This window comes from Mirounga leonina, unplaced genomic scaffold (genome assembly GCF_011800145.1).
Source record: "Mirounga leonina isolate KUSES-001 unplaced genomic scaffold, KU_Mleo_1.0 Mir_171, whole genome shotgun sequence".
Lineage (NCBI taxonomy): Eukaryota > Metazoa > Chordata > Mammalia > Carnivora > Phocidae > Mirounga > Mirounga leonina.
In genome coordinates this window covers 1,001,000-1,019,147 of record NW_023270436.1, presented here as the reverse complement: position 1 = coordinate 1,019,147, position 18,148 = coordinate 1,001,000, and the positions used below count along the sequence as shown (strand labels likewise).

At 66.2% G+C, this 18,148-nt stretch overlaps 1 protein-coding gene across 1 annotated transcript in view; it reads left to right on the top strand.

Annotated features, from left to right (window-relative positions):
* The window catches only part of ULK1 (unc-51 like autophagy activating kinase 1), a 21,439-nt gene extending 4,484 nt beyond the window's left edge, over positions 1-16,955 (top strand). The window contains 26 exon segments of the mRNA XM_035016801.1: positions 4,035-4,067; positions 4,366-4,402; positions 5,091-5,264; positions 5,347-5,420; positions 5,648-5,749; positions 6,777-6,835; positions 6,926-7,008; positions 7,409-7,459; positions 7,593-7,681; positions 8,387-8,540; positions 9,358-9,389; positions 9,391-9,419; positions 9,519-9,608; positions 10,074-10,196; positions 10,757-10,905; positions 11,030-11,116; positions 11,438-11,706; positions 12,176-12,366; positions 12,664-12,773; positions 12,852-12,995; positions 13,341-13,534; positions 13,623-13,795; positions 13,879-13,997; positions 14,203-14,360; positions 15,239-15,374; positions 15,459-16,955. Coding sequence (XP_034872692.1) covers positions 4,035-4,067; positions 4,366-4,402; positions 5,091-5,264; positions 5,347-5,420; positions 5,648-5,749; positions 6,777-6,835; positions 6,926-7,008; positions 7,409-7,459; positions 7,593-7,681; positions 8,387-8,540; positions 9,358-9,389; positions 9,391-9,419; positions 9,519-9,608; positions 10,074-10,196; positions 10,757-10,905; positions 11,030-11,116; positions 11,438-11,706; positions 12,176-12,366; positions 12,664-12,773; positions 12,852-12,995; positions 13,341-13,534; positions 13,623-13,795; positions 13,879-13,997; positions 14,203-14,360; positions 15,239-15,374; positions 15,459-15,514 — 2,916 coding nt within the window. The 3' untranslated portion in view covers positions 15,515-16,955.
* The last annotated feature ends 1,193 nt before the right edge of the window (positions 16,956-18,148 follow it).

Below are 18,148 nucleotides of genomic sequence, written 5' to 3'. Positions count from 1 at the left end.
AGGGAGCCCGATGAGGGACTCGATCCCGGGACTCCAGGATCATGACCTGAGCCGAAGGCAGTCGCTTAACCAACTGAGCCACCCAGGCGCCCTGACTTAGAATTTTGAAGTATAACGTACACTGGGCGGTGGGAGACACAGATCATGAAATGCTTCGTTAAGCACTTAGATGAGGAAAGAACTCCAACGTGGCTGGCCCCAGGAGCTCAGCCCCTGAGTTTCTCCGTGCGGGTGGGGTCCGTTGTGCTGCCTTTTGTGGGCACGTCTCTCTCCCGGTCCACCCGCCTCCGAGCCCTGGACCCCCCCAGCTCGCTGCCTGTCTGTGTGCTCTCGGCACGGCCTTGGGGGTGTGGGGGCTCTGTGGCCGTGTGGTGTCCCGTCGTCAGCCGTCTTGGTCAGTGCCCTAGAACGGAGCTGCTGTGGGCATCTGTGTGGGTCACGTCTGCCGTGTGACCGGTGTGTGGCGACTGGGGCTTGGTGCATCTCTGGGAGGAGCACGTGGTTTCTGTTTTCCGAGGGATCGTACCGGCTCACGCCTCCCCTGCCCTGAGAGTCTCCCCTTGTGTCCTGAGTCGGGCCGGCCGAGTGTGCGGGCAGGAGGGTGCCGCAGACGGCGGGCCAGCCTGCCGGCAGCTGCAGGAGGCTGCCCGAGGAAGGAGGGTGGGGCTGGGCACCCTTCCCTCTGGGAGCTGGCTGGAAGAGCCCCGCCTGGGGCGGGGAGCGGCCCTGCTCCTCTGGGCGGCTGTGTTCTGGCCCCCACTGGAGCTTTTGCCACCTTCCCGAGCCAAGAGGGCCCACGTCCGAGGGGTTAACTAGGTCAGGGCCCGCCTGCCTACCAGGATCCTATTAGGCAAAGCACCTTAGCGCCCCATGGCGGGGCGGCCTCCTACGTGCCTGGATGCTCGTACCAGGCTGCCCAGCACACCTAGCCGTGACGCTCGGGCCAGCCCTGTCCCCAGGGCCTGTGGGCACCCTGCCAGGGGATGAAGAGGGCTCCATTTCATGTCCTTGTAAGGCTTTGCCTTGTTGTGCACGTCAGGTGCTCAGGCTGGGATTCATCACCCCCTTTCTTGGGGGCTGCACGGTGGGGTGGTCTGGACTGAGGGTTCCCGCCCCGCTCTGCCCCTCCCTTGCCCAACCTCCCGTGCCCCCGTGTGACCGTGTCCTGTTTCCTCCCCTGGGGTGGGCTGTGACACGGACGGGACCCGCCATGTCCCTAGGGCAGCAGGGCACTGCGGCGTGGGGGTAGCTGGCCGTGGGGCTGTGAGGACGGCCCTGGTGCGCTCCTCCTAGGTCACGGGGTCTGGAGGGCCCTTGCTTTGGCCACGTTCACGTTTCCATCTTAACGTTATAATGAGCTTCTGAGAACCTGCCACCTGAGGGTGAGAGTAGGCCGCCAGTTCCCATCTGCCTCCTCCAGGAGGGAAGCGATCCTGGTCATTTCAAGTGTGTAGACTGAATCTAGACCGACCCCAGGGAGGGGGCTCGGTGCCTGGAGCCTATGTGGTCTCCGCTCACTCCCAAGGGAGCCAGTGCAAACCAAGTGTAGCTGTGTGGAGGCCAGCAGGAGTGGGACTGGAGGCCCAGTGGGGTTGTGGGTGGGCAGTGAGCTGGGCAGGGGCAGGTCAGCCGTGGCCACCGAGGGAGTGCTGGGGGGGGCCCGGAGAGCTGGCTTCCCTGGGAGGGATGGGGGCTACCCAGCAGTGATGGACAGCGTGGCCCCAGGTGGATGGGGCAGCAGGCCCTGGGAGGGGCCTGGGCATGGAGCCTGTCTGGAAAGGTGCCCCACCCAGGGGCAGGGAGACATGCTGCCCGGGCCTTCTCCTGGTCCCTGTCAGGGCTGGCAGCCGTGCTGCCGGGCTCTCTTAGGACCTGGCTTGCTGTTGCCACAGGGGCAGGCTGAGGACACACTCGAGCTGGCTTCTCCTTCCCAGGCCTGGGCGTGCTTCCTGACCTCGCCTGGGAACTGGCCCGGGCTGTGCCCGCCAGTGGAGTTAGGGTGTCACAGGTGGGGCGAGAGAGGCCAGCAGGAAGGGGCTGGTCTGAAGCTGTCCTCTGGCTCGGGGTCATGGGAGACCCCAGTCTGGCTTCCCTGGGTCACCCCAACCCTGAATGCCCCATGCGAGGTTGGCTTGGCTCCCCACCCTTGGCCCCAGCCCTGTTGTGTTCTTTCCCTGCTGGCCCTCTTGTGTTCCACGCCTGGGAGGGCCTGCTGGAGGTGAGGCTGATCCTAGGCCACAGGCGGAGGGACAGATCAGAGTGGGGAGGAGGAGGCTAGGTCCCCATAGCCCCGGTGGCCCTCTGGCCCACTGCTAACGGACTGTCCACTGAGGATCCACAAGCCTCGGGGAGGCTTCAGGGTGTTCTCAGGACAGGAGGCCTTTGGGGAGGCGAAAAGTTGTGACCTGTGGGGAGGAGGGAGGCCCTGGGGAGCACTAGGAACAGTGGGCCAGTGGGGCTGGGGGATGCGCAGGGGCGGGTAGGAGCCAGGGGCCTCTAGGGCCTGTGGGGTGGGGTCTTTGGAGGGAGGGCATCCACCATCCCCTTTGGAAGCCTGCTGTGGCTCAAGTGTGGGGGCAGGGGTGGGAGCAGGGCCTAGGCCCTGTTGGGGGTCCTGCGGGCTCTTGAGTACAAAGGGGGCTCTCGTCACTTCTGCTGTGGGGGCCTTCTTTTCAGGGGAGGCGGTTGTGGGGTCTAGGGCACTCCCACATTTGCGGGAGAGAGAGGCAGGCCAGGGGTCTGCTCTCACTGCTCCCACGCAGCCCTGGCATCTCTGCCAGTCCTGGTGGGTCACTCCCTGGGGACACTCTGTCTCTATATTGTCTGTCACTTTGTCCCTGCCTGTCCTGGCTCAGCGGGGTGAGTTTGGGGCTCTTCTGGACGTTCCTGGCCCTGACTCCCAGCTCTGCCCCTCTGCTGTGTGGCCCAGGGCAAGGGACTTAGCTTCTCTGGGCCACTTGGGACCAGAATGCTCATAGTGCTCCCCGGAGCTGACTGGTGAGGAGTAATTGTGGGGCGCGCCCAGCACAGAGGGCCGAGTGCTGCCCCTCCTAGGTCCTCACCTCCCGCCCGCCCTCTGCCCTCTCCTGGGTCCTCTGCCTGCCAGCGTCCCACTCCCCTCCGGCAGCCCCTCCCTCCCTCCGCGGTGCGCTCTCTGCGTCCCGCCCCTCTGGCCCAGGCCTGTGACCTGGGACTCTCCTGGAGTTGCTCCTGTGTTATCTCTGCCCTGCAGCTGGCCTGGAGGGACCAGTGGGGCGGGCCCGCCCCCTCCCAGTGACAGGCCTGGAATGCAGGGTGGGGGCGTGCTGGAGCAGGTCTGCCTGCCCCGGCCCTGAGAGTGCGCCCCGCCATTCCTGCTGCCCAGGTTGTCTTTGTCCTGGACTCACACCCTCTGCTGGTGGAGCTCTGGGGGGGGTGCTGACATTTAAACATGGGGTGTTCCCCCCCATGGCCTGGCTGGCGCTGCCCGCTGTAATCCTGTTGGCATCCTTGATCCTGGCGTCGGGGGTGGTTCTGAGATTGGTGGGTCAAGGGTTTCATACTTCGACTGTGTCCTTCCTGGGGACCTGGGTCCCCCACTGGGTGGGTAGAACGTGAAGCTGAGCCCTGTTGAAACTTCAGGGCTGGGCTGACCCTGATTTTGACTGGGACCTTGGAGGCAGTGTCCATGTCCACCCCAGACACCCCTCCCGGGACCTCAGCCTCTTCCCCAGACTTGGCAAATAAGAGTGCTCTGATCGGCTGCCGCTCTTGTCAGTCAAGCCCAGTGCAGAGGACCTCAAAAACAAATCACAGCCCAGGTCCTCGTCTTCTGGCCACTCCCCAAGGGGCCAAGCGCTGGTACAGCAGGCCCTGGGCCCAGCCAGCCGGCCGCTGCCCATGCTCCCTGGCCTCGCTCGCAGCCCAGGGGGCGTGTCGAGGGCGTGGGTGCCGAGTCCGTGGGTCACACTGAGGCCGAGAGAGGCTTCCTGGAGCACTGCTGGGGGCGGGGGGTGCTTCTCTCCACGTCTCATTGCTGTTTCTGTGTCCTGCAGGAGATGGCCAATTCTGTTTATCTGGTCATGGAGGTGAGTTCCTGCAGCCCCGGCTGGGAGGACAGGGAGGCCAGACACTCCTGGCTCCCAGTTCCTTGTCACCTGGGGGTTAGAGGTTGGGTGCATGTCCGTGGGCGTAGGGCCACCCCATCGGGAACCCTCGTGGCCGTGGCAGGTGCCTGAGGTGATCAAGCCCCCCACTGACCTCTTCAACTACGGATTGCAGGGGACACCTGCCCTAGGAAGGAGGCTGGGGGCAAGGGAGCAGGTGTGGGGTGGTGGGCGGTCCAGGAAGGGCCGCTGACCAGGTTGTGCCAATGGTCTTTTCCAGTACTGTAACGGTGGGGACCTAGCTGACTACCTGCACAGTGAGTGGACACCCCTTGGCCAGGGGGCTGCATGCCCAGTCTCACCCTGACCCAGCCTGCAAGGCAGCCTGACGGAGGTGGAGGGTCTTCCCGTACCCCCAGCACTTGCTGTGGAAGGTGGAACAGCCTCTCAGGACAGATGGGTCTGGAAGGCCCCTTGGGAGCAGGGCCCTAGGTGCTTTGTGGGGATGCGGTGCCTTCTGATGGCCGCCTGGTCCTGCAGGGGGCCCGAAGCACCTGGCCGGCTGCCCGGCAGGGTGCTGGGCTGTCCTGAGCACCCTGGGCCCCCAGCAAGGCCTGGCTGACCACAGAGGGGTGGGCCTCCCCAGGACCCTGCCACGGTGGGGGGCAGGCACTCTCCTGGTCGCTGCCTCCGCATCCGTCTGTGCATCCCTCTGCTCAGGAGGGCGGGCCCTGGGGCTCACCTGCAGTGGGGGTGGGGGCGGCTCCGGAGAAGTAACGGGACCCGAGAGAAGGGGGTGTGACAGGGCAGCGGTGCGTGGCGGCGGGCGGCTCAGGGCCACGAGGACCCCCGGAGCCGGGCAGCCGCAGCAGAAGGGCTCGCGGCGGGCCGGGCGTGCGCCGTGGTGTGAGCGAGGGGCGGGGCCGGGGGCGCGGTGCGGCAGCGGTGGAGTAGGGAGTCCCCGAAGGGCTTGTGGCCCCTCACCCCAGTCGCCTGTCCCTGCAGCCATGCGGACGCTGAGCGAGGACACCATCCGGCTCTTCCTGCAGCAGATCGCGGGCGCCATGCACTTGCTGCACAGCAAGGGCATCATCCACCGTGACCTGAAGCCCCAGAACATCCTGCTGTCCAACCCCGGGGGGCGCCGCGCCAACCCCAACAGCATCCGCGTCAAGATCGGTGAGGCCGGGGCCGGCGGGGGAAGGCGTGCGGGGAGGCCCGGGGGCAGGGCCGCCCCCCTCACGCGCCCCCTCTCCCGCAGCCGACTTCGGCTTCGCTCGGTACCTGCAGAGCAACATGATGGCGGCCACGCTCTGCGGCTCGCCCATGTACATGGTAGGTGGCGCCCCAGCCGCGTGCCCGTGGGAGGCGCGAGTCGTGGGCTCCCCGCCGCATGTCGGCTGCAGCCGGCGAGGCCGCACTGTTCTCGACCACACCCGTGGCAGTCGGGCGGCGGGGGGCTCTGGTCCGTTCCGCTTGGCTGGTGTTGGCGCCCGAGCTCACTTGCCGCCCGACTGTCCCTTCCAGCCACAGGGCTGACTTGTTCGCTGGGTTCCCCGCAGGCCCCCGAGGTCATCATGTCGCAGCATTACGACGGGAAGGCAGACCTGTGGAGCATCGGCACCATCGTGTACCAGTGCCTGACGGGGAAGGCGCCCTTCCAGGTGAGCGAGCCCCAGGTCAGGCGTGGGCTGGCCGCCGCTTCGCACCCTGCACCCGACACTCGGCTCTGGGTCCCAGCGCAGCCACAGAGCACTGCAGGCCCGCGGCCTTCGCTCACGAGAGGCAGGTGGTCTCGTGGCTCCCCACCACGCGGTCACGTGGGGCCCCGTCCTGCCGCAGGCCAGGCTGGAGTCGGCGAGCTCCGGAGCGCATCCGTGTGTGCCCACGTGCATGTCTGAACCCAGCCTTGTGCCCTCCCTCCTGCCGTGCCCTGCTGGCGTGAGGCACTGAGTGGGTGTCAGGCCCCGGGGAGCACCACCTGTGAAAAGCAGCGGCCTGCTCAGCAGTGGGATTCCGGAGGGCTGGGGGCTCTGAGCCTCCCGTGCTGGGCTGCACACCCCGTCGGGACTTCCTGGCTTGACCACGCAGCGCTCAGCTGTTGCCAGCTGGCTCCTCGGCTTCTTGGCTGGCCCCTAGCTCCCTGCCCCCCTCCCTGTCTGCCGTTTCCTCCCTGCATGAGCATGCGGAGGGCTGTCCCTCACTGTCAACCCCGGGAAGGTGGGGCGCTCTCTTGCTCTTGGCTCTTCGCTGGTGCCGGGAACGGTGCCTGGAATGTGGCGGTGTGCGGTGAGCGCAGATGGCTGACCACACGCGTGCCCACCAGGTGCTCCCCAGGGCATGCGGTGCCCGCTGCGAGGGGAGAGCTCATGCTGGGGTCCTCTGCTGGGGGAGGTGCATGGACTCTTGTTTTATTTCAAGAAGCAAACATCCAGTCACACCAGACACCCAAGATCACCCTGACTGGTGTGCCCTGGGGGGCAGGGAGGCCTGGCCGCCTGGCTTCTGGCCCGACTGGCTGCCCTTTTGTGGTGCCTGTGGTTTACAGCCTGGACGGGGGCAGGGGGCATCCCTGGGAGCCTGGAGGGCCTGTGGTGCTTGGCCGAGGGCTCTGGCCTGCCGGCGTGGCTGGGGGGCCTCGTACGGGGCTTGGAGGCTCTGAGGGGCGCTCACGCTGCCGTCCCCCACCAGGCCAGCAGCCCCCAGGACCTTCGCCTCTTCTATGAGAGGAACAAGACACTGGTACCCACGTAAGTGCCCGGGTCCTGCCCGCCCCCGCCCCTCGCTGACCCTGGGTGGGCGGGCGGGCGGCGGGTCATGTTGTCTCTGGCCCCGCCCAGCATCCCCAGGGAGACGTCGGCCCCGCTGAGACAGCTGCTACTGGCCCTGCTGCAGCGGAACCACAAGGACCGCATGGACTTTGGTGAGCGGCCTCCCGGTCACACCGTGGCCCACAGCGTGTGTCCACTCCTGACGGCCCACTGGGTCGGCGTGCCGCATCCTGGCTGCATGCCCCCTGCTCTCAGCTCCCGGGTGCCCACAGCGCTTTCCCAGCAGCCCAGGCTGTGGAAACCCCGGTTTTGCAATGGGAAGTGCCGCCGCTGGGAAAACCCATGAGGCGGGGGGGCCCAGCCAGGGGAGGAGAGGAGCTCCCAGCTGGGGCCGTCTCCCTGCACGCCTGGTGTGGTGCCGGTCGGGGCGGGCGCCGAGGCCTGCTGGGGCTCAGGCCCCAGCGGCAGTTGGGGGGGCGGGACAGCATCTTTGCCCCAGGGAGCCCTGGGGTCAGGGCTCTGCTCAGGCCTCTGCCGTCCTCCCTCCCGCAGACGAGTTCTTCCGGCACCCTTTCCTCGATGCCAGCGCCACCGTGAAGAAGTGTGAGTCCCCTGGGGCTCCTGGGGCCCCGCGGCCACGGGGGGCCCACGGGGGGTGAGGGGCCGCCCCTGCTGCTGCTGGGCTGGCCCGGCTGGGGGTGGGGGCCTCCCGCGCGCTGACTTGTGCCCCCTCCAGCCCCCCCCGTGCCTGTGCCCTCGTACCCAAGCTCGGGGTCCGGCAGCAGCTCCAGCAGCAGCTCTACCTCGCACTTGGCCTCCCCTCCGGTGAGTCTCCGCCGGGCCGGGCCCCGGGCTGCTCCCCCCGGGGCTTGGCGCCGCGTGCAAGTCATGCGGAGGGCTGTCCCTCGCTGTCAACCCCAGGAAGGTGGGTGCTCTCCTGCTCTTGGCCGCCCCACCAGCTGCGGACAGACACGTCCAGACCCTCAGGGTGAGCAGGGGCTGGGGTGGGAAACGTTGGAGCCTGACGAGTTGGCAAAAGCTCTCGTGGCCCCCCACGCCAGCGCTCGCATCCCGGAGGCCGACCTGCCTGGCGCGGGTCTGTGTGTGCTGTGCACGTGTGGGCAGGGCAGCGGGGTGGCCCTGCGTCCGGGAGCCCGCCCCCCAGCTCGTGTCCCCAGCCCCTCGGCAGGGGTTGGGCGAGGCCTGCTGGGGGTGCACACAGAGCTGGGGCGCCAGGGCCCGTGGTAGGGAGGACCGCCGTTGCCCACGCCGAGGGCAGACGTTGGATGCCCTATGTCCTGAGCGCAGAGCGGCCCCCCTTTCAGGCCTTCGTGGGACTGATGGAGCCCGGTGGGAGCTGGGTGGCTGCATCTGGTGACTCGCTGTGGGGCCCAGCCCGGGCCTGGCGGGCGGCAGGCCACGCAGAACCTGACGGGGAGGAGGGCACGCTGAGCCCTTGGTCAGCACCCAGCAGCCCCGTTTCCCCCGACCCCGGGGCCGAGTCTCAGTGGCCTCCCCTCTGACCCCCAGTCCCTGGGAGAGATGCAGCAGCAGCTCCAGAAGACGCTGACTTCCCCGGCCGACGCCGCCGGCTTCCTGCAGGGCTCCCGGGGCTCCGGCGGCAGCAGTAAGGACTCGTCCTGCGACACGGATGACTTCGTCATGGTCCCGGCCCAGTTTCCAGGTCGGGGGTTAGGGGTTGCTTTGGCTGTGAGCTCTGTGTGTGTGTGTGTGTGCGCGTGCTCGCGAAATTCTCCGCCTGTGTGCCCTCAGGGTGGTTCTGGCAGCTCCCATGCCAGGTCAGCTTGCCTGTGGAGTCAAAGCCACGTCGTCCCAGTTATCTGTGGCTGGTCTGTGGACTGAGTCCCTGTGCTCGGGCCTGCCCTCTGCACCCTCTGGAGCGTCTGCTCCCAGGGAGGGCGTTGCTGCCAGCTTCGTATTTGTTGAGCACTGCTTCTCAGGCCTCAGGGACAGGCCCAGCACCACCCAAAACTCCGTCCTGGGCTCTAAAGTTTCTCTCGTGACCCTGAGCTTTGATAGTTCCTTTTGCTGCCTGTGGCCATCCCATGACTCCTGGGACTCAGGGCCGAGTTGGAGTGGCCCTGGACCCCCAGGGCAGGGGCAGGAGGGCAGTGAGCGGGAGACAGGGCCGTGAGAGAGGTTGATGGGGCAGGTGTGGGACCCAGGGTCCCAGAGCAGAGGTCAGGCCCAGACTGGGAGCCCTGGGCGCCCGGCCTGGAGGTGGCTGAAGGCTGGGGTATGGAGAGCTCACTCAGGGTCTCCTTCAGAGCCCTGAGGTCCGGTCAGGTTGGGGGACAGAGGTGGGGACTTGGGAGCGCTGCCTTCTCCCCTCCTTGCCTGGAGCCTCCCCCCACTGTCTGGAATTGAGTGTGGGGCCATCAGGGAGCCATGGTGGGTGAGGTGGCCTAGGAGCGTGGAGTGGACGCTTGTCCTGATGTGACAGGTACCCAGGCCGAGCCTCACTCATCTCTCGTCCACAGGTGACCTGGTGGCCGAGGCGGCTGGTGCCAAGCCCCCCCCCGGACAGTCTGATGTGTAGCGGGTGAGCCCCCTGCCCTGCCCGCTCCTGGTTTGGGGAGAGGGAAATGCTGGTCCTTGCCGGTTGTCCCTTTGCCTTGTCTATGTTATCTGTCCCTGCCAGGAGCTCACTGGTGGCCTCCGCTGGCCTGGAGAGCCGTGGCCGGACCCCATCTCCTTCCCCACCCTGCAGCAGTTCTCCCAGCCCCTCAGGGTGAGCAGGGGCTGGGGTGGGACAGGGCCGTGCAGGGCCCCAAGCTAGGGTCAGGGCTCTGAGCCCCAGGTTGGGCTTTGCAGGTGGTACTGTGTCCGCAGGTCCTGTCCTGGTTCAGGCCTTGCAGGACACCGGGCTTCTCGTGGGTGGCCCAGGAGGGGGGGGCTGTGGCGGGAGGGATGTAGACCTAGGGGTGGGGTGGGGGGGAGCTGCGGGGCTGGGTGGGCTCGGGTCCCCGGAGCCGAGCGGGGGAGCAGCCCCAGCCTGGCCTTCTACCACACGTCCCTGTGGCCCGGGGTGCGTGGGGCGGGCGTGGACAGTCCCGGCTGCCTGCATGGTGGCGGTGGCCTGTGCAGAGCTGAGGAAGCAGGCGGCCTCGGGGGTGTGTCCTGCACTGTGTCTGGGGCTGGGCCTCTGCTCAGTGCTCTGTTTCCATTGACCCCCCCGCCTCTCCTCCCACCGCAGCCGGGCCGGCCCCTCCAGCAGCAGGTGCGGCGTGTCCGTCCCCATCCCGGTCCCCACGCAGGTGCGCAACTACCAGCGCATTGAGCAGAACCTGCAGTCGCCCACCCAGTGCCAGACCACACGGTCAGCATGGTCCCCCTCACCTCTGGTCCCCCCGTGAATGTAGGGGTCCCCTGGGGCCAAAGGGCATGCCCTGGAGAGCTGTAGTGAGAAGCCCCTGCAGCCTCCTTGGAGTGGTACAGGGTTGTCCCACATGCACAGTTGTGCAGGCTGTGCACTGTGTAAGTCTCACCGCCCCTGCTCACGGATGTGCGGAGGTCTTAGGTTTATTAGGACAGCTCTCTGGTAGATGTTAGTCAAGTATCATGAATTTACAAAACCCAGTGTTGATTTTTGATGAGTTTCAACAAACATAGCAGGAGGAGAAGCCGCCCTTTTCTTTTCGTAATTTACAGAAGATCCTGTGGGCTAGTGGTTGTCCCGGCAGGGACTGTGACCTCAGGCCAGAGGATGCCCAGGGGGAACACTGGGGTCTTCACTTCTTAGTTATCACTCTAGGCAGGAGGGTGAGTGGTCCAATCTTCCTGGAGGCTCCTGAGTGAGACCCGTTATTTGAACGGATAGGGACGAGCCGTCTGGCGTGGCCGTGACTCTCATCTCCTCGTGCCTGCTCCTGTCCCCAGGTCCTCCGCCATCCGCAGGTCGGGCAGCACCAGCCCCCTGGGCTTTGCCCGGGCCAGTCCGTCACCCCCATCCCACGCCGAGCACGGAGCTGCCCTGGCCAGGAAGCTCTCCCTGGGTGGGGGCCGGCCCTACACACCGTCTCCACAAGGTGAACCTGAAGGCCCTTGGTGGGAGCTTCTGACGAGGGACTGGGCATCTCCCCGGGCTGGGCTGGCAGGGGAGGGGACTTGGCTCTGTCGGGGCGTGACCCTGGTGACTCCTCTCTCCTCAAGTTGGAATCCTCCCTGAACGGCAGGGCTGGAGCGGGGCACCCTCCCCCCAAGGAGCCGAGATGCGGGGTGGCAGATCCCCTCGTGCAGGTAGGTGTGGGCGTGGGCCAGGGGCAGGGGCCAGCTTCCTGCTCACGACGGTCACTCGTATGGGGAAGGGAGGGTCGGGTCCTGGGGCACTGTTGACAAGCTCAGGCCTTGGGCTGTGGAGCGGCACTTGGGCCTCAGTGTCCGCACCCGCCGTGCGGTATGACCTGCGCCCGTTTGCTCAGGTGCACCGCCGAGCAGCCGGGGTAGGGGGAGGAACCCAGACTCGAGGGCCTCACACACACGCTCCTCTTGCTGCTGGTGGCGGCTGGGCTGGGCAGGCCCCACGAGGTAGTGACCAGGCCTTGTCCTGTCCTGCTCCAGGCTCCTCTGCGCCCGAGCACTCCCCGCACGCCGCTGGGCTGGGCTATCGCCTGCACAGTGCTCCCAACCTGTCCGACCTGCACGTCGTCCGCCCTAAGTTGCCCAAGCCCCCCACGGACCCCCTGGGGGCGGCGTTCGGCCACCCTCAGTCCAGCCCCCCGCAGCCAGCCCACGGGCTGCAGTCCTGCCGGCCCCTGCGAGGCTCGCCCAAGCTGCCTGACTTCCTGCAGCGCAACCCCCTGCCCCCCATCCTGGGCTCCCCCACCAAGGTAACGGGGCCACAGAGCTGGGGGGGGCAGGGAGGAAGTGACCGGTCCTGGGAAAAGCCCTCAGAGTGTGGCTCTGTGCCGAGGACCCCTTCCCATCCACCTGCCCAGGCTGTCGGCCACCCTCCTGGCAGGATTCCCGTGCGACACGCTTCGGGCCCCGGAAACGCAGAAGGTGCCCCACAGGCTCCAGCACCGCTCCGGGCAAGACACTTAGCTCAGTCCTTGCTGTGGCGTCCTTGCTGGTGAAGCGGGGCCGGGCCCGTTAGCGACACAGGCGGCGTTTCCGAGGGCGCCCGTGTGCCTGGGGGTTGGCATGTGCGGGGCCTGTATTGCTTTCCTGCAGCCAACAAGGCCTCGTGCCTTCGCTGCAGAGACCGGGTGATGGAAGCGTGGGGCCGCAGAGGTGCCAGCATTGGGCTGCTAGCGCCCTCATGGTGGTCTGTCTGAGCACCCCACCTGCTCCTCCTAGGCCATGCCTGCCTTCGACTTCCCCAAGACCCCCAGCTCCCAGAACTTGCTGACCCTCCTGGCCCGGCAGGGTGTGGTCATGACACCCCCCCGGAACCGGACGCTGCCGGACCTCTCCGAGGCAGGACCCTTCCAGGGGCAGCAGCTGGGCCCCGGCCTGCGGCCCACTGAGGACAAGAGCCCCTTCGGCAGGTGCGTGGGAAGGGGCTCTCCCGACACGCTTGCTGGCTCGCTGTCTGGGAGGAGAAGCCGGGAGTAGACCTGCGTGTGGGTAGGGGCCCCGTCTGCGCCTCCTCCCTGTGTGACCCTATCTGGGCGCACTTGGCCTGTGTGATAACGGGGAACACTACCTGCGGCCAGGGTGGGCAGGAGACGGCCAGCCGATGTGAGGCCCTGTGTGTGCCTGGCGTTTGGTGAGATGGGGCAGGCGGGCTGGGCGATGCAGGGCGGGGGCCCCGGGCCGGCTCCTCACGGCTCCTCACCCTGCAGGTCCCTCAGTACCGGCCGCCTCACTGATCTGCTCCTCAAGGCTGCGTTTGGGACCCAGGCCCCTGACTCGGGGAGCACGGACAGCCTGCAGGAGAAGCCTATGGAGATCGGTGGGCCGGCGGGCTCCCGGCGGGGCGGGGGGCGGGCGCCGACCACCGGGCCCTGAGCCGCTCGTCCCGCTCTTGCAGCGCCCTCTGCTGGCCTCGGAGGGAACCTGCACCCGGGAGCCCGCTCCGGGGGGGCCAGCAGCCCGTCTCCCGTGGTGTTCACCGTGGGCTCACCCCCCAGCGGGACCACGCCGCCCCAGGGTCCCCGTGCCAGGATGTTGTCAGGTGAGGACTGCACGGTGCTCCTCCAGGCCGCAGGGTGTAAACGGCGCTGCAGAGGGGCCCGGACAGGTCAGGGGCGTGAGGTGGCCTCGTTCTTACACGTGGGGCGTGGGTAGTGCTCACAGCAACCGTGTCTGCAGCCGCCCCGGGCAGGCTGTCCTCGTCGGGTCGGGGTCCCAGGCTCGGGGCTCGGACGCGCCCACGGCTCCCGCCTCTGGACCGGAGGGCCCCCGGCGGGGGGGCAGGGCGTCCGCGGTGGGTGGCAGGGGAGGAGTGTAGACCGAGGCATCCAGACCTGGCGGGAAGGGGTTTGCGTCCTGAATCGCTGCCCCCGGCCTCTGCCTGCAGTGGGCTCCTCGAGCTCTCTTGGCTCGGTCAACTCCCCCTCTGCCCGTCACCTGGCCCCCGGGGCCTGTAGTGAGGCCGCCCCGGAGGTCCCGGCCCCCGGACACTGCTGCAGCTTCGCCGACCCCGTCACCGCCAACCTAGAGGGGGCTGTGACCTTCGAGGCCCCTGACCTCCCTGAGGAGACACTGATGGAGGTGAGGGCCCCCGGCTGTGGGCGGCAGGTCCTGGGGCGGGGAGGGCGGGGGGCCACGGCCGCCGCCTCAGCCGCCCGTTTCTCTGCAGCAAGAGCACACGGAGATCCTGCATAGCCTGCGCTTCACGCTCGTCTTCGTCCAGCACGTCCTGGAGATCGCGGCCCTGAGGGGCAGCGCCAGCGACGCGGCCGGGGGGCCCGAGTACCAGCTGCAGGAGAGCGTGGTGGCTGACCAGATCAGCCTGCTGAGCCGGGAGTGGGGGTGCGCGGGCCCTGCGGGGCCGGGGGGGAGGCGGCCTGGGGCCCGGGGCCTCGGCGTCGCCTCACGCGTCCGCCGCCCTCCAGCTTCGCGGAGCAGCTGGTGCTCTACCTGAAGGTGGCCGAGCTGCTCTCCTCGGGCCTGCAGACCGCCATCGACCAAATCCGGGCCGGCAAGCTGTGTCTGTCGTCCACCGTGAAGCAGGGTGAGTGCCGCGCCCCCAGGGGCAGCGACGGAGGCTGGAGAGCGTGGACAGGCAGGGGTGGGAGGGGGCCGAGGAAGGCCCTTCCCGGGGGTCGCCTGGAGCAGGGCCGGCCCAGCTCCCGGCGACGTGACGGTGGCCGGTGGCCCCGGGGGGCGGGGGTCCTGCGCTGACGGAGGCTGCCCTCGTCCCCGGCCCCTGCCCGCAGTGGTGCGGAAGTTGAACGAGCTGTATAAGGCGAGCGTGGTGTCCTGCCAAGGCCTGAGCCTGCGGCTGCAGCGCTTCTTCCTGGACAAGCAGCGGCTCCTGGACCGCATCCAGAGTGTCACTGCCGAGAAGCTCATCTTCAGCCACGCGGTGCAGACGGTAGGCCCGCGTGGCGTGTGGCACGGCGGTGGTGGGGGCCATGGGGGGCCGTTGACGTCCACGGCTTGCTGGACTGCGGGCGGGGGTGTGATTTCATGCTGCCCGGCGGTCAGCGCTGACCCCCGGCCTCCACAGGCCCAGCCCGGTGCTGGACGCCTGTCTGGCTGCTGGGTCCAGGCAGGAGGCCTGGTTCTCAAGCCTTGTAGTGGGTGAGTGTTCTCCAGGAGAGGCCGGCGCAGGCGGCCCCTCCGGAAGCATGCAGCTCGCGGGCGGCGAGGCCGCAGGGGGCCCCGGCTTTCCGCTTCCGTGTCTTTGGGGTCTTTGTGCCTAAGAAGCGTTGGCTCTGAGGTGGTGGCTGTTTTTTTTTTTTTTTTTAAAGATTTTATTTATTTATTTGAGAGAGAGAGAATGAGAGAGAGAGAGAGCATGAGAGGGGGGAGGGTCAGAGGGAGAAGCAGATTCCCCGCGGAGCAGGGAGCCCGATGCGGGACTCGATCCCGGGACTCCAGGACCATGACCTGAGCCGAAGGCAGTTGTTTAACCAACTGAGCCACCCAGGCGCCCGGTGGTGGCTGTTTTTGAGAACGTTCATTTGTGTAGCATAAATGTGCAGTCTGCACAAAGGTCTGGGGGAGAGCTTGTCTCCTCCTGCCCAGCGGTGACCGTTGTCTGCCCGGGGGTGCTGGTCCCCCTGGGGCAGTGTCGGCCAGCTGGCTGCCCAAGGCCGCATGAGTCCCTGTTGAGGCCCGCGGCAGTGTTCCCGCGTGCCACACCCCCAATGTGTGTGCCGCGACGGCCGGCCCCCCGGCCCCCCGGCCCCCTGTGCCTGGTGTGGGCTTCGGGGCAGCTGGCCTCAGCCCCTGGCCTCCCTCGAGCAGGTGCAGTCGGCCGCCTTGGACGAGATGTTCCACCGCCGGGAGGACTGTGTCCAGCGCTACCACAAGGCTCTGCTGCTGATGGAGGGCTTGCAACACATCCTCACTGACCAGGCGGACGTGGAGAACATTGCCAAGTGTGAGTGCCGCCGGGCCAGCCAGGGGACGGCTCAAGGGAGAGGCGGGTGGCAGGGTCCTGCTCACAGTGCCGTTCTCGTTGCAGGCAAGCTGTGCATTGAGCGGAGGCTCTCGGCGTTGCTGACCGGCATCTGTGCCTGAGCTGTGGGGTGCCTGGCTCACTGTGCCCAGGGGGCTGGATCTCCTCTGCCGATCCCCCAGGCTGGGGGTGGCCAGCTGGCCAGGCTCGAAGGGACAGGCCTGTAGCCTTGGTGCTGCTTGCTGGTGTCAGGGAGGGAGCGGGGCTCCCGAGCTGCAGGCCTGAGCTTCGGGGCGCTGGGAGGGCTCCACACAACCCGAATCCGGCCGGTCGCCCTGCCTCACCGATGGGCTGAGCTCCTGGCCTCCTTGAAGGCGGGTGGGCACCTGCGGCCGGCCCCCAACCCCACCCAGACCCCGGGGCAGCCCTGATGCCGGCCGCCGTGCTGAGGACAGGAAGAGGCCCCGAGAGCCGCTCTGCCCAGGAAACGGTGTGGCCTCCTGGCCCCTCTCCTTCCCCGAGACCACCCACCCAGCTTTGTGAATCACGGAGCACTTTATGCAGGCGCAGTCCCCTGCCGCACTAGGAGGCGCGTGTGCATACCTACATACAGACGCACGTATATGAACCGACAGGCTCGCGTGTGCGTGGGGCCTGCTGCCTGGGATCCCCCGGGGAGACACAGACATCTTATTTAAATGTTCTTTTAGGGACGGACAGTACGAAGCACCAAGCTTTCTGAACCCAGAACAGACGTTGAAGTCTATTACACTTTACTCCTGAAACGTGTCTTATTTTTCTGCAGCTCTTTTTTTTTAACAAAAGAAGAAAATTTGTAGGAGTTTAGGATGTTTGTTTAGGAAGGGTGGGGCAGGGCCGGGTGGGTGCTCAGCGTTATGTGGATGTGGGTGGAGGCAGGGGTGCCTGTGAGGGCAGCCCTCCCCCCCCCCGCCCCCCTTCCCACCTGGAGGCAGTGGGTGGGCAAGGGGGCGGTTCCTGCAGAGCCTCCTATCCAGCCTTCACGGTGGGTTTGATGCCAAAGTCAAAGTCGTGTGTTCCCCCCTCCCCCCCCCCCCCCCACCGCAGGCTGGGTCCTGGCTGCTCTGGGGGGAGACTGGTGGGGAGAGGGCAGAGGAAGCCCGCCTGAGTCCAGGCGCCCTGGGCGAGGGGTTTAAGGTCTTAACATCAAGACGTGGGCATCTTTGTGTTTCTTTCTTTGCAATACTTGAAATATTGCCCCTGTGCTTGGATTTCATAGCAGCCCTGTGAGTCGTTGCCTCGTCCGCCAGTGACTTGGTTCCTTGCTGCACGGAACCTGTGCATATTTATTGCTTTACGGTCGGCTGGGACCCAGGCCACCGGGAGGCTGGTGCCACGGGAGGGGGCTCGTGCAGCGGGCCACCACGTGCCTGCCTCCAGCGTGTGTGCTGCCAGCTGGTCTTGTCCTCCACGAATCCGCACCCGACCCTTGGTCTACTTTACAGGAGTTTTGTGTGATTCCCCCCCCCCCCATTTGCATTACATCGTGTAATACCATTGAAGGAAATAAACCTTTGGAATTGAGCAGGCGTAGCTGACGCGGGTTTGTCAGCATCTCTAACGTCACGCACTGCGTCCGGGGACGTGCAGCGGCCTGCGTGTGCCCCCCAGACCGCCCACCCAGGGCACACTGGGTGCTCCAACGTGCATTCACGGCTGCGTCCACCCCCGCCACCAGGGTCGCAGTCTCAGTCCCGGGGGTACACCTGGGAGGAGGGTGTGGGTTGAGAGGGGAAGCAGCTCCACGTCCACCCCATCTGGGGTGCAGGAGGGCCTGCTTCCTCCACATCCTCCCTGACGCGTGGTTCTGTCTGGATTCTGGCTGCTCTGGGGTTTGATGCATGATCTCCAGCATCCTCTCGTGCTTACTGGCCATTTCTAGGTCGGTTGAGTTGTAGGATTTGCATTTTTAAAACTACATACTGTTTCTGCGAGTTATTTCCTTACCAGAAAGGCTAACCGCAGTATTACATGGAAGCATGCGGGAGGTAGCCTTAGAGGCAGTGGAGTGTGGGGCCTGGGAAGGCGGGGCCGGGGGGGTCAGGCCCATGCCTGGCTTCCTGCGGTGTGCAGGTGGCGTCTGCAGACAGGAAGGGCTGTGCTGGTGGGGAATGGGGCTGGGAGGCGGAACCCCTTCCACTCAGTGGGGCTCCTGGTCTATCAGTAACTGGAAGAAATGCCCTGAGGATTAGGACAATCATGGCATTTTGTTGCTAAATTAATAGGCTTCAGAGTTCCATATCCTCCTTTCCCCTGCCCTCCCTCCGTCTCTCTGAACACCTTGCGTTGGTGGGGGACATGAGCCTACATGGACACATGCCATCAGCCTGGTCCGTAGTTGCTGCTGTCCATTCTTTGGGCTGGACACCTGTATGATGTTACGTGTCCACCATCACGGTGTCACACGGAGTAGATCACTGTCCCCAATCATCTGTTCTGCCCATTCCTTTGCTCCCCCAACCCCTGGCAAACACTGGTCTTTTTATTGCCTCCATAATTTTGACTTTTCTAGAATGTCCTAGAGTTGGAATCAGTGTGTAGCCTTTTCAGACTGGCTTCTTTCACGTAAGACACATCTGAGGTTTTCCGTGTCTTGGCGTAGCTCATTTCCTTCTGGCTTTGAATAATACTGTATTATTTGGATGGGATGGGTCACTTTATTTATCCAGTCACCAACTGAAGGACGCCTTGGTGCTTCCAGGTTTGGGCAATTACGG